This window comes from Episyrphus balteatus, chromosome 3 (assembly GCF_945859705.1).
Source record: "Episyrphus balteatus chromosome 3, idEpiBalt1.1, whole genome shotgun sequence".
Lineage (NCBI taxonomy): Eukaryota > Metazoa > Arthropoda > Insecta > Diptera > Syrphidae > Episyrphus > Episyrphus balteatus.
In genome coordinates, this window is record NC_079136.1 from 29,732,394 (window position 1) to 29,748,030 (window position 15,637).

Consider the following 15,637-nt stretch of genomic DNA (forward strand, 5'->3'; position numbering starts at 1 on the left):
TGGCACCTTTCGAAAATAATTATAAACTATTGACCAAATATTGATAATGTGACAAATCCTGAAGAAAAACGAAGAATCAAACATCTTTGTAACGATTTTTCAAAATGTATTTTAGTCGAAAATTTTAGTAGAAACATTTTTGTATTGGTTGCTGAATTTGGGTTTAATTGAATTTATATTAACATTATTTGTAAAAAATTGCTATCAATAAATAAGCGCAAGTGTTCACCACATCTCAAAATTAACAAAGTTAAATTGCAAAGTTTTCGCGCAACCACCAAAGTATTTGATGATCGCTTAAGCAATGCAAAATATTTTTTTTTCTAGAATCAACCAAAACTTGACTTGCACGAATGAATAGCTTTTTATTTAATTTTAATGATTTTGTTTTGTTAATGCAACTTTTCAATTAGGCCTTGTAGTTGTTTTGGTGTGTTGAAAAATATTTACTTTCTTCAAAAGTTCAAAACACCAAAGAAACATTTTAGAAAACAATGTTTTGAAAATTTTTCTGAAATATTTCCCATCTGTTGAAACAATATTTTCAAAATATTTTTCTGATAACGTTTTTTCTATGCGAAACATTTTTGTGAAATGTTTTTTTTTTTTGTTTTCATTTTTTCTGGTTTGGACTTAAGAACAATAAATACTCACTCTAACAGTGTAACTTTTTGCTAAAATAAGAAAAAAATATTTTCAGGAATGGGAAACGGAAAAACATGTCATAGAATTTTTTCTTGTTTTTCTAAAATTTTTGAAAATGATCATCACATTTTTTTCCAAAAAAAAAACATTTTTCGATAAGTTAAAAAACATTTTAAAAACACTTCTTAAATTATTTTTATCATACCTATCTGAAACCTTTCCCTTTTGCGAAGGTATAAATTCTTCAATTCTCAAGAAGTCTTAACGCTGAGAACGTGTATAATGCTAGAAAGTAAAAAAATATAAAAACAAAGAAAAAAAAAGTTGAGAAATATTTTAATAAATTTATGGTATATATGTAAAATATGTTCAGAAAACATTTTAAACATTGTTTTCTACCTTGTTTGTTATGGAACTTTAAGAAACGTTTATAAAATATTTCAGAAATGTTTTTAAATGATTTTTTTCCCTAACCACACACTTATGAATGGTTAAAATAAAAATAAATGTAATCGTTATTTTGTTTACAGTAAAAAGAAAACACGTTTGGCTTTAATTGTTGTTAGTTCAAAATTTTGTATTTATCTAGATGAAAATAAAAATACAAACAATTAAATTTAAATATAACAACATAATACATGAACATTATACGAATACAAATTACAAATATGTTTTATTTTTTGGTTTTTCTATTTTTCATTTTGGTTCTTTCTTTTTTTTTTTTTTTGATTTGTTATTGTTTTTGGTTTCTTTTGTGCATGGCTTGATGATTTCTTTTGCAGGCAACTTGGAGAGAAGGTCCTCTGACAAAAGTGATCCAACATCGATTAATAATGATAATAAGAAAAACCATACCTTTAATAATAACAATTTAGCCTCGACACCAGGTGATCAAATTTTTTTTGAACAAAATTTTTAATCTTATTTTTTTTGTTATTTAGAATAAAAAAAAAAAACTAATTTCATAAAAAAAAACCAAATTATTTCTTTTTCTCAACTTCGATTTGTCATTTCAAAAATTTGTTTCTTTTTTTGTTTATGCAGCTACTATTTTTATTTCCTTTTTAATTTTTTTCTTACATACATTATATCTACTTGGAAAAATATTTTGTTATAATGATGTGTCTTTATCACTGCTCTTATGCCATTTATTGTTCTTTAATTCTTCATTTTCTCCCTTTTTGTATTGTATTGTTTTATTCTTTTATTTCTTCTTTCTTTGAGCCTAGAAAATCTTTTTTTTTGCATTGCATTTATAAAAAAAAACATCCATTACACTTACAAAACCATACACATTATTGATCTTGTTTGGACTTAATCTTAAATATATTTTCTAAGCAATGAACATCAGATTTCATTTGCTGCCACAGAATGATGCTTTCAAATGCATCGCCAAAATCTAGGAAAATCTTATGGCTTCACAAATTACACTGGTCAACAAGGTTTTTGCCACAAGAACCAAAATATACTTTCCTAGTAGTTTTTGGGGTGCTGAATCCGAATCTGAAGTCAGAAAAATTTGATTGGCCTTCGTTTTTGAAATATTACAGTTAGAAAATGTCAAAAAACGTAATTTTGGCTGTTTTCGAGGTTATGTTTTTATGTGGTTACTCCACATTAATTGTGAATAAATTTGTAACGGTGCCAATAAGAGCTAGTTTTATTCATTCAAAAAATGTTTAAATCTTTCCGATATCTCTTTTATTGCCCGAGATATTTAAAATTTAAGTAGCGGTCTTTGAATCAGAAACAACACTGGCCAACCAAATTACACTTTTTTTTGCCACAAGAATCAAAATATACTTTTCTGAAGGTTTTTGGGTTGCTGAACTCGAATCCACAATCAGAAAAATTTTATTAGCCTTCGTTCTTAAAATATTACCGTTATAAAATGCAAAAAACTGTTTTTTTATAACGGTTATATTTCAAGAACGGAGGCTAATAGAATTTTTCCGATTGCGGATTTGAGTTCAGCAACTCAAAAACCTTCAGAAAAGTATATTTTGGTTCTTGTGGCAAAAATTCTGTGGCCAGTGACTTAAACTTTAGATTAAATTTAGTTTCTCTTTGACTTATTAAATGAAACTAAAGATATCTCGAGCAATAAAAGAGATATCGGGAAAATTTAAACAGTTTTTGAAAGAAGAATATCTGTTCTTATAATAACCTTTACAAATTTGTTTATAATGAACTACCCCACATAAAAACAGAACCTCGAAAACAGCCAAAATTACGTTTTTTGACATTTTCTAACGGTAATATTTCAAAAACGAAGGCCAATCAAATTTTTCTGACTTCAGATTCGGATTCAGCACCCCAAAAACTACTAGAAAAGTATATTTGGGTTCTTGTGGCAAAAAAAAAGTTAAATTTTGTTGACCAGTGTTATTTGATATATTGATTTTAATTCAATACTCACTGTGTAAAAACAGCACGACCGTGTTACATTCTCCATTTTGTTTTAATTTAATACTCAATCCCAAAATTCTTAGCTTAAATCAGCTTGGACAGACAACAACCAACAAGCATTCTTATTCAACCCAAAACTTAGCTATCTGTTTCCATACTGCAGTTAGTATGCCACCTGGCCAATTAGCCACCTATCCACTAAAGTTTGTACTCGGAGTCGAAGGATCTTCCGGGCTGATGAGTTAGGTCTATGTTGTCAATCCAGACGCTATATTTTCAGCATTTTCTAATTCCACATCGCTGTAAGGCTTAAAGTAATTGCCGTTGAATCTTGTCCTATCTGAAAAAGACGTCTCACAGCAATCTAGAAAGTTTAAATCCGATACTGAGATATAAAGCACAGACACAGGGATTTTTAAGATCTTATGTATCTTGTCCTAGTTTGGATATCGCTGTTCCATCTTGTTAAAGGTCGGTTGAATATAAAATATTTTTGACCATTTTCTCCCAATCACTTTTCTCTTTCTAAAACTTACTACCACAGTATTCTTACCCAATTAGTTTTAATGCAACTGCTAGTTTCATTTGAGTAAATCCTTTTTCAAGCGTTAGTCCACTACCACTAACCTAATTGAATCCATCTCGTTTAACCTTTCAGGGTTAGAAGTCGATGTTGTCTCCACTGATTTTAGCAAGGCCTTTGAAAAAATTTCCCAAATCTGTATTTTTCTACTTTAAAAATTGTTATGTGTTCGATTCAAAAACTTATAGAGTGTAATTCAGAAATGCTCATCATCTTTACCATTATTGACCTTAACTTGGTTATAAAGCACTCCCATATCTCATTGTATGCTGACGATAATACATTTTTTTTTTTTTAATAATACCTATAACATCGGTAAATGATTCCAGACCTATTCAATCAGACCTTGACAGTTTTTCAGTATGTTTTCCTAAAAATTTCTAAAATTAAACGTTACATTTTGTAACACTAACCCCTCGCAATCTGAAAAATCCTGTCTTTTTTTATCTGACTCCCAACGTTCCATGACTGCAATGAACCCTTTTAATCGAATGTTGTGAACTATAAACTCGAACTTAGACTATTTTGAATCCAACATCAGCACGTCCATTCTTAAATATCCCATCCGAAATTGTCCTGATTTCCCCAAATAAGTTATCGTAGATTTAATTAAGCCAAATAAGTGGTGCTGGACTTTTAAAAATTACCCTACAATATGAAACCCTTTTCTTCTATCTGAAAAGTGATTTTCTAATTGTTTTTGCACTTGTAGCCCTCTATCAGGAGTTTTCGTCTCGCTTCCCTATCTGTTTCAGAAAAAATCCGGCAAAAACCGTTCATTATTTATATAAACTTCCAGATGGTGTTCGCATATTTTATTTTCTTGGCACGCTAAACTAAAAAAGCCTTCGGAGTATTTTTTTTTTTTTTTTGTATGATCAAGCCACTTACGTTATCTTCTTAAATTCGGGATGGTGTTACAAAGGTATTGAATTGTATTATAAATAAATTATTCTTATACACATCCATTGAGATCTAGGTGGAAGGATTCTGTGTTTTTATTATTACCCTTTCTAATCCACCCTCTTCCAATCAATTAATTCGACATTTGTGTTGTGTTGTCGTACAAATTGTGTCTTCTTTACATCATTACGGAACCTTCTAATAAAGTCCTTAAAAGTCGTTAAATGGTTTCTTGGGTGAATCATTTTTTCTAATTCGCCAGCGTTGGCACAATATTTTCAAATTTGACACTGATTTCAAACAGCTGCTAATCCTACCCCTATCAGATCTCGCTGAAAATCTGTCCTTCCGATATCTTTTTTTTTTTCTGATTTAGCTATTATCTCCCAATTTCTTCACAAAAGTACCAGTTCAGTTCGTGCTCCGATCTAAAAAATCGATAAAAATGAATATGGTTATTATATGACCAAAAATTGAAATGATCATCGGAAGAATTGAAAAAAAAATTAAGCTTAGACAGTAAGGAAGAACCTGTTCAATAACAATGACAGAGAACTTTCACTTGCCCGAGGTACCTTTTTTTTAAACTATTATATTACTGCCCTATTTTGTTCCCCATCATTGCTGGGTATCTAGTTCTCTCCATTAAAAACATGCTCTGCATTTTATTAGGGCTTTTCTCAACTGTAGATCCAAAAACCAAAAATATACCTACAAAAAAACACAATTTTATCCAAAGTTGAATGTTGTTTCACACACTCTGTGTAGTGTTTTATTTTTATTGTTTCAAGTATTTTGTAGTAGAAATTGACTTTCATTCGAATAGACAACAAACTGGTCATAAGGAGAAAATGCCACTCCCACCAATTTCATGTGTATTTCATGTCATGAATCTCACCGTAAGTTTTTATGCACACATCTTTTTCTGTATCTTCTTTAATTTATCTATTTTGTTTGATTTTTTTATTTTTCGTATTCTATTGTGGCATCCAACTCGCTAGATTTTATTTTATTTTTTTTTTGTTTCTTAATTCTCAAATTATTATTTGAATTAAAATATTTAATTTAATGCCATGAAATTTCCTTCTTTCAGATCGATGTCCTGAATTCCGTAATGATAGCTCTGGCAATGAAGCTAATGCTGGCAACACAGATGGCCAAACATCAGATCCACAAAATAGTCCACCACGTGAAAAAGACTTTTTGCAAAATGCTTTCAATATGACACCGGTGACGCCAGGTCCTCCAGTTACTGTGTTATCTCAACCGCCGCCGCCCAGTGAAAAACGTAGTCGTCTTTTTCGGACTTCTAGCAGTACTCCGGGCGGCGGCAAGCAAAAAAAGCAATCCTTGAGTCTGACAGCTGAACCGCGATCAGTATTAGAGACATGTTTGTCTCCAACAAATGTTGAGCCGAGGAAAATGCTCCTCGATCAATTGAGTAAAGTATTTGCAACCGATGAATCCGTTATTCCGGATGTGGTGACAATAATAAGCCCCCCGGAGGCTCTGGTCAGTATAAGTTGGGCCAGTAAGCTAACACAGCTATTTGCAAATACATTCAAGCCCGCATTTTTGCCCCAAAATACAGCAGAAGTGAAGGCTGTGCTTCAAGCGCTCATGGGGAAAATACAAAAATAGTAAATCTTGATTTTATTTATATTGATATATAAGAAATTAAAACAATTGAATTATTTTCCAGTTGCAACTCGAATGCCAAACCTCCGACAACGGTGAAAATTCTTCTTTTAGGAGGAGATTGGTTGCAAGGAGCTGCATTACGACACTATGTAGAATTGCTGGGCGTGAGGCCACCCGACTGGGTAAATCATCTACGATTTTACATTGTTCCTATCGGCAGTAGTACCATATCACGTCATCTAAGCTCAGTCGATCAGTCATATTGCGCAATGTTCGGCACAGAACATTGGTATCAATTGTGCGAACGTGCCGCAGCAACTGCGGCAGCTGTAACTGCCGTTGCGACAGTAAATGCGCAATCAATTTCTTCATCACTAAACGATCCGATGGCAATGAATAAATCGGATATTGTTGAACTGATTAATCGAGTACAAAGGTACTTACATGCTGCTGGTCCTTGCACACAGATTCCTATCGCCGAAGCAATGGTTAATTACAAAGATGAAGACTCTTGTCAGATCTTTGTTCCATTTGTTAGTGTAAGTAACAACTGAAAGAAATCAAAATCAATCATTGAATTAATTTTGTTTGTTATTATTACAGGATGTCCGAATTGGTTATGCCGATGGACCACAAGTTTCATTAGATCTCGAAGAATCATTACAATTGGCACAGCAACAAGCTGCTGGTAATGCTGGTGGCAATAGTGGAACTGGCATTCTATCAAGTTCTCCTCCATTGAGTGGAAGAGTATCGCCGCCATTGCAAACGCCACCATCAAATCAAACTACAGCTGCTGCATCTGCACATGAATCAGTTGAATTGCAAGTTGATTATTGGCCAATAATGCGGCCATTAGATGCAAAAGAAAAGAGCATATCAAAAGGTGGGGATCAGGGGAAAAATAGTATCAAGAGTTCGTTTAGAAATTTACAAGTGTGGCGGTTACCGCAAAATGCTCAAATTGGTGAGATTTCAAATGGACTGACTGTTAGTTTTGCAACGAAAGAGAAAAAACAAAAAAGTAAGTAAATTAAATCAAATATATGTCTATAAGGGCCGGTTTGTTCACACTCGATTATCTTTTAATCAAGGAATTTTGTATGGAATAATCCTTGATTAAAAGATAATCGACTGTGAACAAACTAGGGCTAAGTATGTTCATTTAGCCAGGTTTATTTTAAGTTTTTTTAAAGCAGGAATAAGAGAATATCCGCCCAATGCAAAGTGTATGCAAAATTATTTTAGATTATCCAAAAATCTAAAGATCTTCTTTCTTTAACATCTACACATTAGTTCTGTTCTATTGTCAAAACTTGTAGGCATTAGTTTTGATTTTTGTTGGCATGTCCTAAGCTAGTTTACTTCCAAAGGTGAACCAAGGAATCTTAAAAAAATGGTTCTTGAGGATAACAATCCAAGGTGAATTAAGGTCTTTTGAAGCAAGGATCTCTAAGATCTTCCTTTGCTTTGTGCGATTTTATGACGCGAGTAGATAGTTAGTCGATGCCAGAGATCCTTGTATCTGGATTTATAATGCAAGTCAATGTTACGTCCTCGCATCTTCGACATCCAGTCTATTAGAACAACACCGTCAAAAGGGTTATGATCAATTTGGTTGCAGTTTTTTTTTTTATCTTAAGACCATATGAATAGTCTTCTTGTGCTTAATATGTATGTGTGTTAAAATTTCATCCTCCTGAAGTTGATTAGCCTGAGTCGATTCCCTTCACGTTAAATTCAAGGGGAGCGAAAAGGTTCAACTGAAGTATTGATTTGCCAAGAATATCCCTGTCTTGATGAAATTATAAGACTTTTCGCCATTTGTGATCTTGCTGTATAAAGATGTGAAACAACAGAATTAAGACTTGCTTGCTCGTCACTCGCTTTCCTTACTCCTCTCAGCCAAATCTCATAAGCGATGTTGATAATGTGGTTTTGTACAAATATAGTTACCCAAGACCGGTTAAAATAAGAGGATAGATAGCTACGCTTAATAACTTTGTCATTTCCTCACAACTCTTGGAGCACGGGTCGTTTGAACGCGACACTACTCGAAGTGTCTTGCACTCCAAATTTTTTGATGCAGAAATGTTCCTTGGGGTCTAAAGTAAAAAAAAAAGCTTTTTTAAACTTTTCTATCGAGCTATTCGTTTTTTGCGAGCTTAATTAGTTATGAAAAAACGTACTTTTACGTACTTTCACTCACGTTTTTGTCAATAACTCTGTTAATAACAATGGTAGAAACTCAAAAAATGGCTCTATTTTTAGAAAAAATATAATAAATTGGTATCAGTTTTAGATCTTTAGATATTCGATTCTAAGTCCGTTCATTTTTTCTGCCCTATTCGATTTCTCTAATCAAAAAGTTTTTTTTATAGAAATCAAGGTATACTTTTCTAATGGTTTTTCGTATTTCGTATCAAAAATACCCTTTTTTAACAATTTTTGAGGTTATGTCCTTTTGCGTGATAATTTTTTTATAATTACATTTGTAGCGGTTTTTTAAAGGAGTAAATTTCTTCTTTTAAAATCCGTTTAAATCTTTTTAATATTGTTGAATTCAACATGTTTGGTGCATATTCTCTATGCAAAAAATCTTATGTTCGTTTGGCGTTTCATGGCAAATCTCAAAAAGTTCTTCGCTTTCAAATTTTGACATAATATCCTATCTGCATTCCTTTAAGTTTTTTGTAAAGTTTATAGGTAAGAACATTTTTGAGATTTGCCATGAAACGCCAAACGAACATAAGATTTTCCGCATAGAGAATATGCACCAACAGAGTTATTAACAAAAACGTGAGTGAAAGTACCTAAAAGTACGTTTTTTCATAACAAATTAAGCTCGCAAAAAACGAATAGCTCGATAGAAAATTTTAAAAAAGCTTTTTTCTTACTATTTAGACCCCATCAAAAAATTTGGAGTGCAAGACACTTCGAGTAGTGTCGCGTTCAAACGACCCGTGGGAGTCAATTCATTTTAATATTTAGAAAACAAAAAATTTTTTATTTCAAACCTCGAATTCAATATTTTGTTTATTTTGTTAATTTCTTAATATATATTATTCGAAAATTTTAAATTCCTTAGCTACTGTGAGGGAGATTTTGAACCAATCATATATGACGAATCCGAAATCAAACCTGTACTATATTATATCTTTCAGATTTAGCAATCAAAAGAATACATTCGCTTCGTTACTATGAAAACCCACTTAAAGAATTAAGTAATACTTCACTTATAAGAAATTTGTATTCCGAAAATATTAATTTCAATTTAGAAGAGAGATACTACGATTTTCCAATTAGTTTAGCCAATCCCAACTCTTTAGAACTTCTACAACTCAATAATAACGAATCCTTTTCTGATTTTTCAGGAAAAGCAGCCATGCCATAGATAGAGGATAACATTTCATAAAATTTTCTAAATCTTTTTTATCCTCAACCTTATTTTTAAATCAACTTATAATTTGTTCTTAAAATGCTTTTTGTTTATAGATAACCTTTTATTTCTGTGGTAATAAGTTAAAAGAGCTTATGTCGACATAAGTGAAAAACGATTTTATTTGCTTAACATGTTCACCTTTTGTTCAGCTTTGTTTTAGTCTGGGTCTCATTTCTCTACGCAAAATATAAACCGTTAAATTAAAAAAAAATCATAATAGCTTAAGTCTTTTTGGACAAAAACTGCATTTGCAAAATAGCTTATGTATAAAATCGTCAAAATCTTAAAAATAATACACTTTTTTAAATAAGCTTAAGTCATGACATAAGCTACTATGACAATTTGAATTCAAATATATTCATCGCTTAGGTCAACATAAGCTATTTTAAACTTGTGGTCGAGTGAACCATTTGTGTTCTTATGTCTACTCAAGTCATTTTAAAAAAATGCATTTTGAACCAAACCCAATTTTGCAAAACAGCTTAAGTAAACATAAGCTGTTTTGTTCCTTGAAATGTCTGCAAAATTGTATACTTAAGTCAAAGTAAGTTATTTTTTCAAATGTAACGGCCGTCCCGAACGTTTTCAAGGAAAAATATACATATGAAAATTAAGGGTATAACAAGCCTGCACCCAGAAAAAAAATTGTTAGTTTAGCGGCAACAGTTTAAAAGTAATCACAAAAAAAGTAAAAAAAAATCTGGTCCACAAACTTCATTTGCTTATACTGAAAAATGATAAAAATTGACTTAAGCTCTTTTAACTTATTGACACAGATTTAATCCCAACTATTTAATAATTTTTTTTTTCAATCAATTTTAAAAATTTTTACTAAATTTGCTATAAAAAAATTAAAATATTAAAACTATAGCTGATATTTATACAATTTATGATAAATTACCATATATGTATGTTCCTTTTTTCAACCTTAGTCATTTCACTTAATGAATTGACAAAAACACAATCACTTTTTTTATTTTTATTTATTTTTGTTTTAGTTTTTTTTTTATTGTTTGTTAGTTTTTAGTAGTATATACTTTTGTTTTTATCTTTATATCTAGTTTTCAGAAAACCTTCACAATTTCTAAATTTTGCAAGTGCCTTTGAGCAGAACTAAAAATTGTTCTACTTACAATATAAATTTCTTACCATAACGTATTATAGAATTAACAAGTCTATTAAATTAAATATCCAAATGTTAAAGTTAGACCAATTCTAAGTTAGTTTAAAAAAAAAAATACAAATCTATTTCAAACATAAGTACTTCAATATATTAGTAATACAATATTATTTCAATCAAAAATAAGTCTGAAAAACCCTAAATTTGAATTTTAATTAATTTTTTTTTCTACTTTCAGTAATGCGTTTAGGTAAGAAGAAGGAGAAGGATCGCGATCTCGAAAAAGAACAATGCGTTGAAGGTGTTGCACGATTAATTTGTTCACCAAAACAGTCACATCCAGTTCCATTAAGAGGTAACTAAATACATATTGTTTAAAAATATATCATATTTAATATAAATATAATTATTTTCAGTTTATATCGATGGAACAGAATGGACTGGCGTTAAGTTCTTCCAATTATCATCACAATGGCAAACACATGTTAAAAATTTTCCAGTTGCTCTAATTGGTTATACGCCAATGTCCTGTTCAGAGCTATCCTAGTCATTTTAAATAAAAATAAAATATACATATTATATATAATAACTACATTACGTCATATAAACCGAAAATGTTTTAAAAATTATAAATCAATATAAACAATAACATACACAATAAAAAATTAAAATTTAATCATAATATGTATTTAAACAAAAAACAAAAAAAAATATAAAATCAACAACAACAATACGAACACACAAAAACAAAAATAAAATTTAAAACGACCTACCAGTGAAAAACAAAAACAACAAAAATAATTTACAATAGCAATTACAATTTAAGCCACAATAATTTTGCAAAGCTTGACTATCTTAAACAAAAAAAAAAAAAAAAATCATCCATATAAATAAAAATATTCAAAGTTATCCCACAGATACCATATGTATTAAAAAATAAATTTATAAATTGATGGCAAATAACGAATAAAATTAAAATACATGGAAACTTACATGAACAGGAAAAAAACAAAAATTTGCAAAACATAACAACATACATAAAAAAGCTGATAAATACACTAAATTTCTTACTCTTATTGTTGTGATTAAATTAAAAGTATATAATATATATTGTAGAAATATAAAACAAAAATAAAAAAAAAATATAATGCAATAAGAATTTAAATTTAATAATGTTTAAAACAAGAAATAGTTACTCATTGTTAACGTAACTTAAAGAAATACATTTCAAAAGAAAACAAAACTTAGATAAAAAGTACATATTCCCCAAAAGTTGACTTTATTTATTCTTTCACTTTTATTTGGTTCTATCTTAAAAGTAAACAGTAAGTATATTATCAGAAGAACGATCGACGCACTAAAGAGGAAGAGCATTTGACGTCAAAAACCGGATGAAATTATTTCAGACCTTTTTTTGCTTGAAAACTAATAAAAACACGAAAAAGTATATGGAAGGGTCCATGGGAAAAACAGCACAAGTCCATTCCAACTCATTTCGAGAAAAATGAATTTTAAAATTTTATTCTCCATACAACTTAACCCTAGTTTACATCCCCAAAAAAATTACTACTTTTCTTGCCTGGGGTGTGTTACACCCCAACAGTTTTAAGCGCATATATTTGTTTAAATTAATGTTCTGGTGCATTGTTTATGTTTTTTTTTCAATCGAGTTGACATTAAAATTGTTTTTATTTATGAAAACGTGTATTGTTCAGCAAAATTTAAAGCGATTTTGTAGATAAGTGCTAAAAGCTTTGCAATTTATCAAAAATTAAGTATGAAAATATTGTTTTCCAACATAATTGTTAATATTAAAAGCACACAATTTGTTTATTTTTTCAGCAAGGATTAAATTTGTTTTATAAAAGTTAGGATGCCATCAGAAAGTGCTCAGTAAATACTACAAGACCTCATCATTAGTTTATTTTTGACAAAAAGTGGACATGTGCCGTTTTTTCCCTTCATATTTTTGGAAAAAAAAATTCCATAAAAGTCAAATAAAAAGTCAGGGGGGTCATTCCGTAGTTTTGAAAACGATAATTGAATCGATGATAATCGTTTTACAGTTTGAGAATCTTTAAACCTATTTTAAGTCATTTCTGATTCAATATTTCCTAAATAGTTTATATAACTAAAAGTTTTCGTATCCTTAGAAGTCGTATTAGTCTAGGTGATTTAATAGTTGCCTCTTACTGCTTACTCGGGTGTCCGAGGTTCGATTCCCAAAATTGAAATTGTTTTTTTTTTTTTATTATCTCAATAATCGTCAATAAATAAACGATAGCTAAATAGGTCTCGTTTTTGGAGAATTTATTCGTTTTTGGATGCAGCATTTGTTTTTTTTAAAGTGTATTAATTTATTCCAATCATCGATTAATTTGCAAACTCCACTAACAAAAAAAATATTAATGATTAATTGCTACGAATAACCATAATGTTAGAGTAAATTATTTTAATATGTGTAACAAAACACTATACGCATTTTCCAAAATTTTATTTAATGTATGTAAGTTTTGACTTTTGGGTCGTTAAAAAAATTCATATCGATCCAGCTATACCAACATTTTTCGACGGTTAAACGCATTAATTTTGGAAAATGAAAATTTTCAAAAATTATAAGGTACGATACGATTAAGAAGGCAACTTAGAGACAAATCAAATCCTTTGTCTCTTCTAACGCATATGTAAGTGTACATGACCATTTTGATAATAATTCTCACAGATTTTTTCAAAACATTCGCCTATCCAAAGAAGCGTTCGTTTTAGTATTAGAAACTATTAATTTAAACAACGGCCGCCGTTCAATATACATTCCGCCTATATCTTGTATTAAAAACGAATAGTTTTTCGATACACATGTTAAAATAATTTACTCTAACATTATGGTTATTTGTAGAAATTAATCATTAATATTTTTTTTGTTTGTGGAGTTTGCAAATTAATCGGTGATTGGAATAAATTAATAAACACTTTAAAAAAATCAAATGCTGCATCCAAAAACGAATAAATTCTCCAAAAACGAGACCTATTTAGCTATCGTTTATTTATTGACGATTATTGAGAAAATAAAAAAAAAAAAAACAATTTCAATTTTGGGAATCGAACCTCGGACACCCGAGTAAGAGGCAACTATTAAATCGCCTAGACTAACACGACTTCTAAGGATACGAAAACTTTTATTTATATAAACTATTTAGAAAATATTGAATCAGAATTGACTTAAAATAGCTTTAAAGATTCTCAAACTGTAAAACGATTATATTATCGTTTTCAAAATTACGGAATGACCCTCCTGGTTTATTTAATTTATTGAGCTTCCATTAAATTCTGAAATTTATCGTTTAATTGAACAGCGTTGTTAAACTTTTAACGCCTTTAAGTATACATCATTTTTTTGTCAAATCAAACAATATAAAGAAAACATAAACACTGGCATAAAAAAAATATGACGTTCAGAGCTGCTCAGGATGCATATTGAGTGCCTATATAAAGAATCAAAGGAAGAAAACAAAAACTTTTATTGGAATTTGAAAAAAGTTTTTGTCAAATACCTTCTTAAATGTTTTTCAAGTCGTTATCCATATGATAAAGAGGAAAATCTAAATTTTAAACCACTGTTTACATTTACCCCGAATTTGTAAAAAAAACACAAACATGGTGGGGTATTTGTAAACATGCTATACCTATTTGACAGTAATTTAAACAATATGGGAAATATTTGTTTATATTTATAAAAAAGAATTGTCATCATTTCATATTTGCATTTGAAGATACCTGTCAAGTTGTTCCGTGGAAACATTGAAATATAAATTCAATTTGTTTTATAAAAGTAAGGATGCCATCAGATAGTGCTCAGTAATTAGGTACTACAAGACCTCATTATTAGTTTATTTTTGACAAAAAGTGGAGATGTGCCGTTTTTCCCCTGGACCCTTCAATTGCAATATGAATTGCATCTGAACCCTAATTAGATTGCATCTGAACCCTAATTAGATCTAGTACTATGTGCTGCGATTTGGTTTTTAATTTTGAAAATTTCTTTTTTAATGACGATCAGATCAGATCAGAGAGTCAATAAATTGGGTCTTAGTTTGATTCTTCTTAACGACTTTGTCCTCTTACAAAAGATCTTTATATAAACATTAATTTAATTAATTAGCTAAAATAAAGAAAATAAGTGAACACTCTAAATCATGTTTTTTTTTTATAATTTATAGAAAGATGTAGAAAATATTTTTAATTCCTCAATACATATTTTTATAAACCCTAAAATTAACTAACACATAAAATATTTAACCCAAACTTGCCCGGAACTAAAAAAAAATAGGTACACCAATTTATAAAAACCACTAAATACACCCAAAATTATATTTTTTTTTAATACCACTTTAGGCATGATAAATCATAAAATTATCGAGGAATTCAAACTAAGGCCGTGTGTAAACTTTATTTAATATTTAGCCGAATATAAATTTTTGATAAATTTTTGACACTTGAGGGAAAACAAAAATTTAACCTGCTTTTTAGCTGTGTGCATTGGGATAAATTTTTGATCAGGCTTGAATAATTTACTTCTCAATAGGGTCACAAATTTAACCTCTGCTAAATATTTAACCCAATTCACAAAAGGCCCAAGTTATTTTACCGTTTTTATTTTTTATAAAAATGTTCGTTGAAATCGATTGAGTCTTTTGCTAGAAAATCGGAGATCAAGAACGCTGTTCTATGGCAGGTACAATTGTGCCCTTAATTATGAAAGTGGACTAAGTCACTCCTAAAAATGCCATCAAATCTAGTGTAAAAATAAATATTATTTAAAGGGTAAAGTTTATTTGAAAGCGAAATTGCAGTAAATACACTTATTTATTGCTCCTCTAGTGATTTCATAAAAGAA

At 29.8% G+C, this 15,637-nt stretch overlaps 1 protein-coding gene across 2 annotated transcripts in view; it reads left to right on the forward strand.

Moving 5' to 3' along the window:
- Window positions 1-11,666, forward strand: part of LOC129916979 (phosphofurin acidic cluster sorting protein 2) — a 95,829-nt gene extending 84,163 nt beyond the window's left edge. Inside the window, exons 7-12 of one of the 2 annotated variants that reach the window (XM_055997273.1) lie at window positions 1,428-1,532; window positions 5,634-6,180; window positions 6,243-6,720; window positions 6,785-7,205; window positions 10,982-11,098; window positions 11,160-11,666. In XM_055997273.1, the coding sequence (XP_055853248.1) occupies window positions 1,428-1,532; window positions 5,634-6,180; window positions 6,243-6,720; window positions 6,785-7,205; window positions 10,982-11,098; window positions 11,160-11,290 (1,799 nt within the window). In that variant the 3' untranslated portion in view covers window positions 11,291-11,666. The remainder of the gene's footprint in view (window positions 1-1,427; window positions 1,533-5,633; window positions 6,181-6,242; window positions 6,721-6,784; window positions 7,206-10,981; window positions 11,099-11,159) is intronic. The other variant, XM_055997274.1, reaches the window with a different exon arrangement.
- The last annotated feature ends 3,971 nt before the right edge of the window (window positions 11,667-15,637 follow it).